At 38.4% G+C, this 13,028-nt stretch overlaps 2 protein-coding genes across 4 annotated transcripts in view; one reads left to right on the plus strand and one right to left on the minus strand.

The window, feature by feature from the left end:
• C11H1orf112 (chromosome 11 C1orf112 homolog) overlaps positions 1-9,018 on the minus strand; it is a 37,248-nt gene extending 28,230 nt beyond the window's left edge. For all 3 annotated transcript variants that reach the window (XM_032226122.1, XM_032226123.1, XM_032226124.1), the window contains exons 1-4: positions 8,890-9,018; positions 6,178-6,217; positions 4,239-4,327; positions 2,681-2,785 (exon numbers count right to left, since the gene is read on the minus strand). In XM_032226122.1, the coding sequence (XP_032082013.1) occupies positions 2,681-2,785; positions 4,239-4,327; positions 6,178-6,217; positions 8,890-9,003 (348 nt within the window). In that variant the 5' untranslated portion in view covers positions 9,004-9,018. The remainder of the gene's footprint in view (positions 1-2,680; positions 2,786-4,238; positions 4,328-6,177; positions 6,218-8,889) is intronic.
• An 80-nt stretch (positions 9,019-9,098) lies between these two features.
• METTL18 (methyltransferase like 18) lies at positions 9,099-11,486 on the plus strand. The gene is made up of 2 exons (XM_032227027.1): positions 9,099-9,286; positions 10,330-11,486. Exon 2 carries the CDS (start codon positions 10,333-10,335, stop codon positions 11,386-11,388), a length of 1,056 nt encoding a protein of 351 aa, XP_032082918.1. The 5' UTR covers positions 9,099-9,286; positions 10,330-10,332; the 3' UTR covers positions 11,389-11,486.
• Positions 11,487-13,028: the final 1,542 nt, after the last annotated feature.

A 13,028-nucleotide genomic window follows, 5' to 3' on the forward strand; every position in this document is an offset into this window, starting at 1 on the left:
ATGACATCTTCACATCTCGCTGTTTGAGGAAATTGCATAACATTCTCAGAGAGTTTTCCCATCCTGCTTACAATCTTTTTAGACTGTTGCCTTCTGGCAGAAGATACAGAACAATTAAAACTAGGACTGCACGTCTTTTATCTTTTATCCCAGAGCTATAATTGCACTCAACAATGAACTAAAGGGCCACCATCAGTGAGCTATTGGATAGCAGTACTTGGTCTGTTGTGTAGATGTTTGGGGTGGTTTAGGGGCAGGTAATTTTTTGGTGAGCGGGGGTGTGTTTGGAGATTGTTATGTGTGTTGGGCCTGGTCTCTGGGTGTTATGTGAATTTCGTTGTATGTGTAACTGTGTATATACATACAATGACAATAAAGTAAAGTAAAAAGAATACTGCAGCAGAAATCTGATGTCTTAAAAATTATCAGCTTAACTGTTAAAATTTTGATTTCAAAAAAGAGAAAAACAAACTAAATACTTTGAACATAAATGTTTTAATCAGTTTTAAAATATATCTCTCTATATTTATCCATTCTATAAAGATCATCTAGCATTAGCCATATACTAAACAAATATCAAATTAGTTTTGCTTCTTTCTTTGAAAATAGAACGTTTAAACTTGAGAATATGTATGAAAAAAAATATTTTTTATTAGCTCGGTGGCAGGTTCAATCTGCATTAATAAGTCTATCTTAACAATATAGCTGCCTTGGGCAGAAAAACATTCATCTGAAAAATCCAGCAAACCCCCAGAATAAGTGCCAGTTGCAATTAATTGCTCTTTCTGAAATTACATGTCTACATTATTAGTGAATTATTAGACAACCTAAGATCTGTTGAGTTGTCATTTAAAAGATATCTCCTTAAACAGAATATTCAATAATCAATAATGGTAGGAATAGGAACAACTTCTAACTTCCTGCTGGCTTGACCACAGCTGATTGCCTTCCAGCAGCCAATGGTAGGACTGGTCTACCCCACCTCTGAAGACTGGTCTGCTGAACCTCTGGATGGCAGTATGGCAGCACTGAAGGAGCCACAAATTTATCAAATTTCAATCCCACAGGAGTCATGGGTTCTGGATTTTGGATGCATTCTGTAATCTAAGCCCTTTTGGGGTACCTTGATTGAAAAACTATTGTCCTATGATGCACAATTTCATTCAGTTAAAAGTTATAGACATGAAATTTTTAGTGGTTATATAGATTATATTTAGTAGTTATGTATTGGGGGGGTGTTTACTGAGAAATTGGAAGATTTCATCGTTTACCGTATTTTTCAGAGTATAAGAGGCACCGGAGTATAAGACGCACCAATATTTTGAAGAGGTAAATTTTAAAAAAAAAATTGCACTCTGCAGGCCTCCCCAACCCTCTGCACGCCTCATTTTTTGTGAAAAATGAGGCTTGCAAAGTTTGAGAGGCCTGCAAAGTGCTCCTGTGGGCTGGGAGGGGGGGCAAAAACGATGCATGCATAGCCTTTAGGAGGCTTGTAGAGTGCTCCTGGGTGCTGGGAAGGAGCAAAAATGAACAAAAAATGGGCTATTTCGCAAAAATGGGCCTGATTTTTGTCAAAAACAGGCCATGCATAGCCTTTAAGAGCCTTGTAGAGTGCTCTTGGGGGCTGGTGAGGGGGATGAGCAAAAAATAGCCCATTTTTCACTCGTTTTTGCCCTCCCGAGCCCCCAGGAGTGTTCACCGACAAATGCGCGCCCGACAAATGCGTGCTGACAAAACGGCGAAATCAAAAGCATGCCCACTAAAGCGCCTCGACAAATGCATGCCGACAAAAGCGTGCCATTGAAAACAACGCGAAAACGGTAACAACGTTAACAGCCCTAACCCTTACCCTAACCCAAAAACCCTAATCGTGCTTTTGTGGGTGCGGTTTTGTGGGCGCGCTTTAGTGGGCCTGTTTTTGACTTCACCGTTTTGTCGTGGCGATTATGTCGGCGCGCATTTGTTGGGTCACGCCCAGGAGTACTTTGCAAGCCTCCCAAACCCTCTGAACTTCCATTTTTGTGAAGAGGGTGGGGTTTCGGGAAGCCAAAAATGCTGTATTCAGTGTAGAAGACGCACCCAGATTTTCTCCCTCTTTTTTGGGGGTGGGTGGGTAAAAGATGCTTCTTATACTCCGAAAAATATGGTATATTTATTTCAATCTATAAAGATAGTTACAACTGGTTCTTGTCTTCACAACATGACAGCAAAATCTAGACTGTGGAAGTTTGGGATCACACTAGGAACTGAATTGTGTCCATTTGTCTGCAATGGCATAGGATCTCCTGCCATAGGGAGGGAATTGGACCACAAGACCGACAAGGTTCCTTCCAACCTTATGATTCTATGTTTTATTTCAAAATATACAGCATTAATGGTTCTCCTTATATTTTCAGCCTGGATGAGAATAGGCAGAAGTATATAAATATAAATAAAAATCTGCAGAAAATATTCAGCACATTTCAGTTTTTATTTTGCTAAAAATCAAAACAATTCTCAATTGACTCTTGGGAATACAGATGCTTTTTAAACAGCCACAGACACATTATACGCAACAGGAGAAAAACAGCAACTGTTCATATATTTTCAGTGGATTTACTTTTTGTACGTATGAATTAGCCCCCCAAATCTTAAAAGTATAGAAAAACAAGACATGGACAATTCTTTGAGCTAGATTTACCTGAAGATGGTTTCTCAATGTCACGTTTAACTGTACATTCTTGTTTGTTAAACTTTTGGCTTCAGCAGATATTTCATATAATAAAAGGTCAAATAATTCTATGGTCTGCTTGAACAAAAGCAATCACAATTGAAACACTATTAAATGAATACATTAAATGCAAACAAAAACACTTTGATTTGTTATAAAATGGGATGACATTTATTATCCTTGATAGCCTTTAATAAATACAAGATAAATTCAAGGTATGCAGTGGTTATCAGCCAGGACACTCAAAAAAACAAAAAACAAAAACAAAACCCCTTCATATTAGCAGGCACTGAATTAAGATATCCTATTTAAGTTCTTCCAGAGATCTCTAGAAAGAAACTAAGATCTAAAGAGCATGAGTATTAAGGCACAGGAGTCCCATCCTTTCTTTTCTTGCAATGCAGTAGCACAGCACTATAATAGAAACTCCAAATTCCACACACAGCTGGGCAGAGAAGGAGGTCAAGAGGCCATAAGGCGACTAACAAAAACAAAACAACACTCCAATTGCATATGAATTATTGTAGTCTTTTTAGATTCCAGCCAATACTTAGCTAAATTAAATTTTGTTCATCCCGCAATAACTTTTTATGTTGTGTTATAGATATTTACACAGTCTTCTTTATTAAAGAAGCATACTGGTAGTCATCCATCTATGACCATAAATGGAGCCTGCCAATTACTGTCGCAAGTGGTGACAGCCCCACTTAACGGCCCTCACCTCTTGCTCTCTCTGAGGCTGAAGTTAAATGAATACATGGGTCTTTAATCACGCATGGGTAACCTCATGAGTGGAGGCAGCCCTGGGAGGCCTACACCCAGCTGGGTCCCTAAAGGAGGAAGACAAGCAACAAAAAATTTGCAAAGCCAAAAACAGTCCAGCAGGAGGAGGAACCCAGCTACATTAGTGCCTAGCACTGCATTCCAATGCCCAAGAGGCTTCTAAACAAGCTTCCATGTGAGGCATGAAGCCACACTTGTCAGCTGGGCCTCTGCCCTGATTAGCTGGCCATGAAAAGACTGCAAACCTTTCCTGGATCTTGCTAGGTTTTGAAGAAGCCAGCTACCTGCATACAAGGCAAGAGCTTCCCAAAACCTTTCTCTTGCTTAAGCCCCTCCCTACCGGTACAACAGAAACCCAGATTTCTTCAATAAAGAAAAGAGAGAAAAAAGTAGGGAGGACAGACTCATTGATCTAAATGAAAGATTGTAAGTGGATAGTGGCTATCAACATAGCCAGTAGTTATTAGAGCCAGTTTGTAGTAGTTAATGCACCAGGCTAGAAACAAGGAGACTGTGAACCCTGCCTTAAGCACGAAGCCAGATGGGTGACCTTGAGGTAGTCACTTTCTCTCAGCCCTACGAAGGAGGCCATGGCAAACCACTTCTGAAAAACCTTGCCAAGTAAACTTCAATAACTTGTCCAGGAAGGCAAGATGGATTGAAAAGTGTCCGCTTGCGCGCGCATACACACACACACACACGTTACTAATTCACACTTTTCAGCTCATAATGTACAATATCATACCTTTGGGAATATTTTGGAGAAAAAAACTTCTTCCAATTCTGAAAGTTTTATGTGAGGTAGAAATCTCTCTGTCAGCATTCTTAAGATACCTGTAAATAAGTACATTTAATAAAATCATAAATCCAAGGCTTAGATCCCAGTGAACAGTCTCAATGTGACATTTTACAGCTTTTAACCACAATACGGAAATACTAAACAGATTTTTAACCAATATTATTACCAATATTTCCCATTTAAGTTTGTGTTTAATTCGATGGCACGACAGGCTGGAAGAGAAAATAACCTACATATTTCCTAATAAATCAGTATCATTCTTTACTGTAAATACTGTAAAAATTATTGCATTTTAGGACATATCTGCTTTATTGTTGCTGTTATCTTTTAAGTTATGTTTTATTATTAATCACTATAGCGATATATACTTTCTTTTTTCTGTTGCATTCTTTTCATTTTTAAGCACTTTTCATGTATAGTTTTGTATATATTTGATTATAAGTATGTTTCTGCTTGGTCTCTTTTTTTCCTATTAAGAGTGTTTTTCTTTAACAAAAAAGGAGGAGTATGTTTCATACTTGGGGCAAAAATCTATTGTTGCCTGTCTACACCTCTGTTACACAGTGGCGTATTTTCTTCCCCTTTTTTCTCATGCCAGCCCTTCCCCTACACTAACCCAGAATGTGCTCAGTAGTCAGATATCGGATCAGAATTTGTATGAATGTTGCAAGAGAGGTTCCCTTCTTAGTCCAAGTGATGAAAGCTGTAGTTATGATTCCATAGATTCCCCCATAAGAAAAATGAACAGGCTCAGCAGGAAATATGATAACATGGTATAGATGTAAAAGCTCCTCCATTTGAAAATTCAACTGAGAGAAACTTTGTGAAGTTTATTGCTGCCTAAGGTAAGTTTCTAGAAAAAGAAAATAATTTATAGGTGAAGAAGCCAAAATAATGAGAATGATAAAAGTCTGCAATTCTAAGCATCCCAATCCTGCAAAAAAGCAATTATCTTTTCAGAAACCAGAAACTGTAGCATGGAGCTGCAATTGTCTAAGAAGTAACATTCTTCATGTATTAAGCAGAGTTCAAGACAACCATTTTATACTTAGAATTTGAAGTTATATTTAGAATTTGTCCTTTCCTGCATGGGGAAATATAGCTAATGTATTGCCAGAGAATACTTTTCTGAGGAGCCCTTGGTGTTCTGAACTTGTTTTCCTGCAGACGCTACATTACTCAAACAAAGCAACATTAACCATGACTAGTACTGATGTTACCTAGTTTGGGTAATGAAACATCTGCAAGGAAACAATCAAGCTCAGAGAACACCAAGGACCGCTCATTTCAACCCTGAGCTACAAAAATACTCCTTTATTGAGTACTTTGCTGCCTTCATTTTGAATTCCCAAATGGCATGTTTACTGAAAAATCCTCCATTTTCTCTGAAACATTTTACTATGAAGATCTAACAAGCTAGAATAAATATATTTACAGTTTCTTCCATTTCACTGACTGAAGGAAGCAAGAGACTGTTGACAGAATAATTTGGTTTGGTTGGTGGCTCTAAGCGCTCGTATTTAGATGCTCATTTGAGAAATTCTGAATTTCTACAAACAGGGTGATTCCAGAAAAGGTCTGGCTGACATAAATATAACAATGCCCACAGATGGCTGGTGAGATATACGTCCTGCGAGATACAAAGATAGAAAAGCAACAGCTTTGGTCTGCTTGCCTTGCCCAGATTTTGTGTCATCTATAGCTTGGAGCCACCAAAATATTATTGTGAATTGTGATTGACCTGAGACAATTTTGCAGAATCTCCAGAACACAATGATTTGATCCGGGTTCAAAATAAACCTGTTTTGTGCATATTCAGAGTTTAATCAATACAAACAATAAAGGAATTAAACATACTTTAAAATTCTGTACAGCAACTACTTACTTATATGCTGAATCCCACTGTCAGTTGCCTGATATAAAGAGTATAAATATTAAGAAAAATAGCATATTCGTATCTTAAAATAAAGTTGAACTTTTTAAATCACAATATATGCTAATGGTTCTGCTTTCAACTAAACAACAGTATAGTTTAAGCTGCACTGGCTACACCAATTGAGATTACTACTTCCAAATAAAAATGTCTGTTGCTTGGAGAGCATAGGATGTATCTCAACACAAAGAACTGAAACTCCAGGATCCTCCAGGCCTAGAGAGGAGGAATCAGTTTTGATTTAAAATCAGGCAGAATTTGTCATTGCAACCAATTGAAAAATGAAACCATATGTTTTGTTGGTAGTTTAAACAATGGTAAAAGTATTTGGTTCCTCCAAATTAACACAAAACTATTAACTCTACCGTTATGGATAATTAAATAAATTTGGCAATACTTAATTTTATTATCTTAATAACTATTATCAATGTTTTTCTGATTATGCTTATCTGTAAAAATATTCTAGAATATTTGCATTTTGGCAGTTCATCTTAAAATAATCTATAGGATTTCTTTTTGATTTTCAATTGTTTGTTTTGACTTGTTTTATATTTTCTTTTTAATTTTGGGTAATAACGATGATGATGGGCAAACTTCCCTGGATAATTATTTTAAGGACAATATATCATTAGCTTCTTTACTTCCTATCAAGGGGCTTAGGAAGTATAAGAATACTGTACATCTTAGAGAACAACCAATCTTGATATCCAAGCAGATCCTTGAATCAGAAGGTGATATTTAGGATACTTTTTACATTGTTTTACAGTTTTTACAAATCAAAATCTGCATTGTGAATTACATTTGAAAGCAGGTGAGAGATTAGCATGATTACAACTATATGAAATGGATGAGATTTGATCTCAGTTGATAAGCATGGGGGTATATTTTCTACTTAAGCTGCTGTTTCTGAACCATTCCCAAGTACAACATTTTACATCTTTGCATTTAACAATGATAGTAACAACCAAACAAAAATGTCAGGGCCAAAACAGACAAATAGACTTCAGTAGTAACTCCAACATTAATGCACTGAAATAAGAACTATGCTCTAATAAAATATTCTTTCCAAATTCTATTCTGTGGCTAAACAAATTGATCACAATAAACGGTATTTACTGGTCATGAAAGATAATATTGTTGCATTTCTTTTGTTTCTATATTAATATAGTGAGAATGTAAAATATAGTTAAATGTTAAAGCTTTTTGTATATTTAAGATGTGCGCATTTACAACTAGCTTTATGAAAGACTTTGGAGGATTAAAATGTTTACCTATTTGATTTATACACCCTTCTACTCAAGGCAGAAAACAAATAAAAACAAAAACAGGAATTTAAATTTATAAATATAAACAAGATCACTGTAAAATCCAAAAGAAATTCCAAGTGACGTTGTAAATAAAACCGTATGTTTTTCTACTGCGCTGCATGTACCTAAAAAAAGACATCTTTTCTATATCATAGTATGTATAAACTAGGGAGACATCTTGCATTCCCTAAAAATATATTAATAGAATGCATTGTTGAAAGTGGGCAAATGAACAGGAGGTGCAAATAAGCAAGCCAATAAGAATGAAGCAGGAGATAAGAAACTAGTGCCAACAGTACAAGAGAGATGGGGAGAAGCAGACACCAGTCTCCTGCTCCTCTTGTTCCCCTCCATGTATACAGTATAGTATCACTTCAGTTACTGCACTGCTTCATTCTTTCATTCCTGTTCAATGAGGTGTCCGGTGCATGTTTCAATCTTTTTTTTAATTCCCTCCAGGTAGAAGCAAGCTATGACAGACCGCCTACTGCCAATTACCTCCACGCGACCTATTAGATCTCATCGATTAGGCCTCCTCCGAGTTCCATCTGCCGGTCAATGCCGACTGGCAACTACGCGGAGGAGAGCCTTCTCGGTGGTAGCTCCGACCCTATGGAACGATCTCCCCGTGGAGATTCGTACCCTCACCACCCTCCAGACCTTCCGCACAGCCCTCAGAATCTGGCTATCCCGTCAGGCCTGGGGCTAAGATTGTAACCCGCCCGAATGGTATGAATGTTGTGTTTTTTAATTATGTATTGTCTTATATGTTAAAAGTTTGTCTCCCCCCTCCCCTTTTGGTTGTGAGCCGCCCTGAGTCCCCCCAGGGAAAAGGGCGGCATATAAATAAACTTCAAATCAAATCAAATCAAATCAAAATCCTCCATCCATGGAGGCTCTTCAAGCAAAGGAGGGCTCAGAAAAATCAGACCCTCGAAAGGGAGTTTCCATTGGTTTGTTATTATGGTTATTATGCTGCTGCTAGCCAATGTTTTAATTTTAGGTTGGTTAATTGTAAGCCGCTGCCTTTGGAAAGGGAACGAAAAATAAAGTCAAGAAATATAAATATTTAACGCTCAGGATGCTGCGTTGGGGAAGCTGCGGAGCGCAAGGCTTTACCTACGGTTCCTATGGTCCGTTTTCATTCCCCACACTTAAGAGGGCTCCCTTTCTAGCTACCTCCTTAGCCCGTTGCGAGCAACTGACTGGCTTGCAAGAAAACACGCGGAAAGGGCCGAGGAAACCACTGGCCGTCACAAACACCGGCAGACAAGTTAAAGGAAGGGGAAGGGGGCACCTCTCCTTTCCCCCTTCCCAATTGCCCCCGCGACTCGGCTATTGCAATTGAGAAGGATATGAAAAGGCGCGGCAGGGCGGCGGAGAGCTGGCGGCGGCACGCCTCGGGATCCCAGCCCTCCACCTCCGACAACAGCGACATCCCCTCAGGATCGCCCTGAGACATGGCGCCCATTCCGTATCTGCCGCCAGAAGCGAAGGCCCGCCTCCTCCTCCTCCGCTCAGCGCGATTCCCATCAAGCACCGCGGGGATCATAGAGCCAGCTCGAGGGCGGGGTAGTCCGGCGACGGAGCCGCTCTGGGAAAACGAGATTCCCCATCTTGGCCACGTGGGCTTTCGCTTGTTCGGGCGCCGGCCTGCCTCTCCGCTCCGTCGATGGGCTTCCCTGCCGTGTGCGACAGGCTTTCTCCCGTGCGAGGTTTAGGCTTCCGAGTCTCCCAACGCCCTCGTTCACGAGGTTGTGGGGGAAAGGATCCTGTATTGGGGGGGGGGGGGAATTAGGCTGCTCCAGGAAAAAAAGTGTGTGTGGGGGTGTTGCATAATGAAGGTAGTACTTGGCAGGGAAGTACTTGGTATGTCAGATTTGGTCGTGCTGTGTTTCTTTTTCTCTTGGAAACGCTGTGAAACTGAATTCGATTTGGGGTCAAATTAATCTTGCTTCAAAACTGGCATATCTGTTTTCCTGGAAGTCTCTCTGGGATTCCTTTCCACACTCGAAGGCATAATCAAATAAGCACAGGATGGTGTAGCATTTATGAGTATTGTTGATATGCATGTGTTGAAAGAAATGTCCTCCTGGGTTCAGCTCCAAGTGGGGAAAAAGACACTGGAGACATGGAGGCTGCTTGGAAAGATGGTTTAATGGTGGACAGGACCACATGGCTTGAGCCCTGAACAGAAAAGGTGATCACATGCTTCAATGTTGGTAGAGAAAAAGAGAAGGAAGGCTGAGATGCTGAGTCCCTGGTTTTATGCCCTCTCTGGCCTTTGATCTTGACCTTGTATTCTGATTGGTTGTCAGACTCCCATGGGGCCATGCAGGGGCAACTCTATAGCTGTGTTTTGAATCCAGGTTTGGTAGTTCTCAGATGCCATATGGCCAGTTGGATAAAGAGCCAATATTATCATGCCTTAATCCCATCACTGGAGCTGAAGGGGAGAACTCTTTATTATTTAAAGTGGACTAGCTCATGCTTTAATGGCTCATTGAAAAAGGGGGATGGGCAAGCAGCTATTCTGTCTTTTAAAACATGTTTCTTCCTTTTCAATATTTCCTAGGATATTTCATTTTTCTGGGAGAGGGCTGGGTGATAACTTCCTACAAATGTATGTATACATTTGTAAGGATATTAAAATAGTGGAAACTATAACTCTGTAGAAGTTAATGCCACTTTAAAAGTAGGCTTTGTACATTTCTTTTTAAGTACAAACAAAATCAGTATGTGTTTGCATATTAATACTGCAGATGTAAACTTACTTATTTTCTGTTTATTTCTCAAGACAATGGAATTTCAGTTCAACTTCTCTGTGGACAAAATAGCAGAAAACAGAACAGATACTCCTGAGAATGAAAAGCTACAGCAGGAAATGGTCCTATTGAATAATCAAGACAACAGCAATATTACCTCAGAAGAAAATAAATTAAATGACTTTTTATCTGGAACCATTGCTAATATATCAAACCACAGTACTTTGAATGCAAGCCCTGATACAAGTTTGTTGAGGAAACAGTCCTGTCCCAAATCTGCCAAGATGCATGATATTCCTAAAGATGTCAGTAAAGTCCTTGAAAACAAAACTATTGGAACTTTACCGGGCATTCACTATGCAAATATTTATGTAGTGGAGACTGCACTCCAAGGAAACTCTGTTAAAGAAAGCATTATGTCTTCTCAATCTGACCTAATTACAGGTGTCTATGAAGGAGGTTTAAAGATTTGGGAATGCACTTTTGATCTCCTGGATTATTTATCTGAAACTGATATTCAGTTTGCACAGAAGTCTGTTTTGGACCTTGGGTGTGGAGCTGGACTGCTAGGAATAGTTGCACTAAAAGGAAATGCCAAAGAAGTTCATTTTCAAGATTATAACAGTTCAGTAATTGAAGGAATCACCATACCGAACGTACTGGCTAATTATTCTCAAAATGATGATGGTGAGGAAGATACCCAGCTTCACCTAAATCAATCTAGGAAAAAAGACTTCACCCAAGATTTTCTGTCTAAATGCAAGTTTTTTTCTGGAGAATGGTCAGAATTTAGTACATTTATTTTAAATAACACCAAACCTTTAGTAAAATACGATCTCATACTTACATCAGAAACTATTTATAATCCTAATTACTATGAAGTTTTCCATGATGCACTTTCAAGTTTATTGGCAAGGAAGGGCACCATATTTTTAGCTAGCAAAGCCCATTATTTTGGGTGTGGAGGAGGGGTCCACCTTTTTACAAGTTTCATAGAAAAGAAGAATGTATTTAAATCTCAAGTGGTTAAAGTTATTGAGAAGGGGCTCAGTCGTTTCATTATTGAACTGACATTTAAGAATTCCTGTTAAAATGCTAACATTATTAAATATGTATTTTCTGTTATCAGAGGTGTTGTAATAAATTATTACTACATTTGACTACTTACATAAAAACTTCTTTCATTTACTATGTTCTCTCCTTGTCTGGATTATTTATAATTATTTGTGCAGGGTATGTACCACATAAACATAATTTTAACTTGATTTTGTCTAGCAGTCATTCCTCATGAATGTCTAAGACTGCATTATTTTATGGACCTAGTTTGATTCTCAATTATTTCCTCATCTAATTTATCTAAGAGTGATACTACATGTACAATATCTTCCCTCTAATACATCAATCACTTATGAAAATTATCTCAATTTTTACTGGCATAAAGATCCATCTAGTCTAAGAAACTAAGGCAGCTGCTTCAAAAGCAAAATAGGAACAGCAGTGTTTATACTTTAAAAATTCTAAACTCATTCATGCCATCTCTGAGATGAACATATGTATGGTGAAATATGTGTTTATTTTCCAATTAATTTGGTAGATATCAGAATTACAAACCAGTCATTTCAGCCCTTGTATTTAATTACTGAGAAAATTGGCTTCAATAAATCATAGCTTCATTAACCATGAGTAAATTGAGAGAAATTTAACTTTATTTTCTTTACGGGACCGTGGGATAAGCAGCCTCCCTCTTCATGCTATCCTCTTTTTCTTTGGAGTTTTCTTGACCTCTCTTGGTATCATTTTTGGTTGATTGATTTTTGGAAACAATATGGATATGTCCATGTCCATGCTTTGCTGTTGCTTCATCCCAGGAAGGGCAGAGACTGATTGGCTCAAAGTCACCCAGTTGCCTACACCTAACTCAGAATTAGAATTCAAGTGACCCTATTTTTAGTTATCAAATTATAAGCTCTCTTGCTTATAAGTTTTTCCTTACCGCTAGAAACCTGCAACCATATTTCCATTATATTTTCTTTCCAGATATTTTCCTTAGCCACTTTAAATTTTTTTGAAGCTCATCTCTGATACTTTCTTCTGATCTTCAATTGTTGTCTCTTGCTTTTTAGTCCAAATTCATAAGCAGTAGCTTATATTTCACTTTTCTAACAATTCACAGCAGTAAAACCAAGTGGGTTTATACATAGTAGAAATTGGATATTACCATACATTCCCAAATGTGATGTTTTATGAAACCTTAGTTGTAAAGTTCTACTGTGATTACAGGTATGTGTGCACTGAACCTCAAATTAATGACTTTTCAGTCTAGCATGTATTGTGAATCCAATCCATGTGGTTATCTTTATGGTACAAGTACAAACCCACAAAACTAAATCATTGAGTAAATTCTAATTAAACATGTCATCAAAGCACAACCTAAGAGCCGAGGTGGCGCAGTGGTTAGGGTGCAGTACTGCAGGCCACTTCAGCTGACTGTTATCTGCAGTTCAGCGGTTCTAATCTCACCGGCTCAAGGTTGACTCCATCCTTCCGAGGTGGGTGAAATGAGGACCCAGACTGTGGGGGTGATATGCTGACTCTGTAAACCGCTTAGAGAGGGCTGAAAGCCCTATGAAGCGGTATATAAGTCTAACTGCTAACTGCTATTGCTATCTTAATATTTTTAACTATTTAAATATTTTTAAATTGTTCTGGGATTGGATGACAAAGAGAATTA

This window comes from Thamnophis elegans, chromosome 11 (assembly GCF_009769535.1).
Source record: "Thamnophis elegans isolate rThaEle1 chromosome 11, rThaEle1.pri, whole genome shotgun sequence".
NCBI classification, from domain to species: Eukaryota; Metazoa; Chordata; class Lepidosauria; order Squamata; family Colubridae; genus Thamnophis; species Thamnophis elegans.

Coding starts and splice junctions, on each gene's coding strand:
- METTL18 (XM_032227027.1), top strand. CDS start 10,333: ATGGAATTTCAGTTCAACTTCTCTGTGGACAAAATAGCAGAAAACAGA.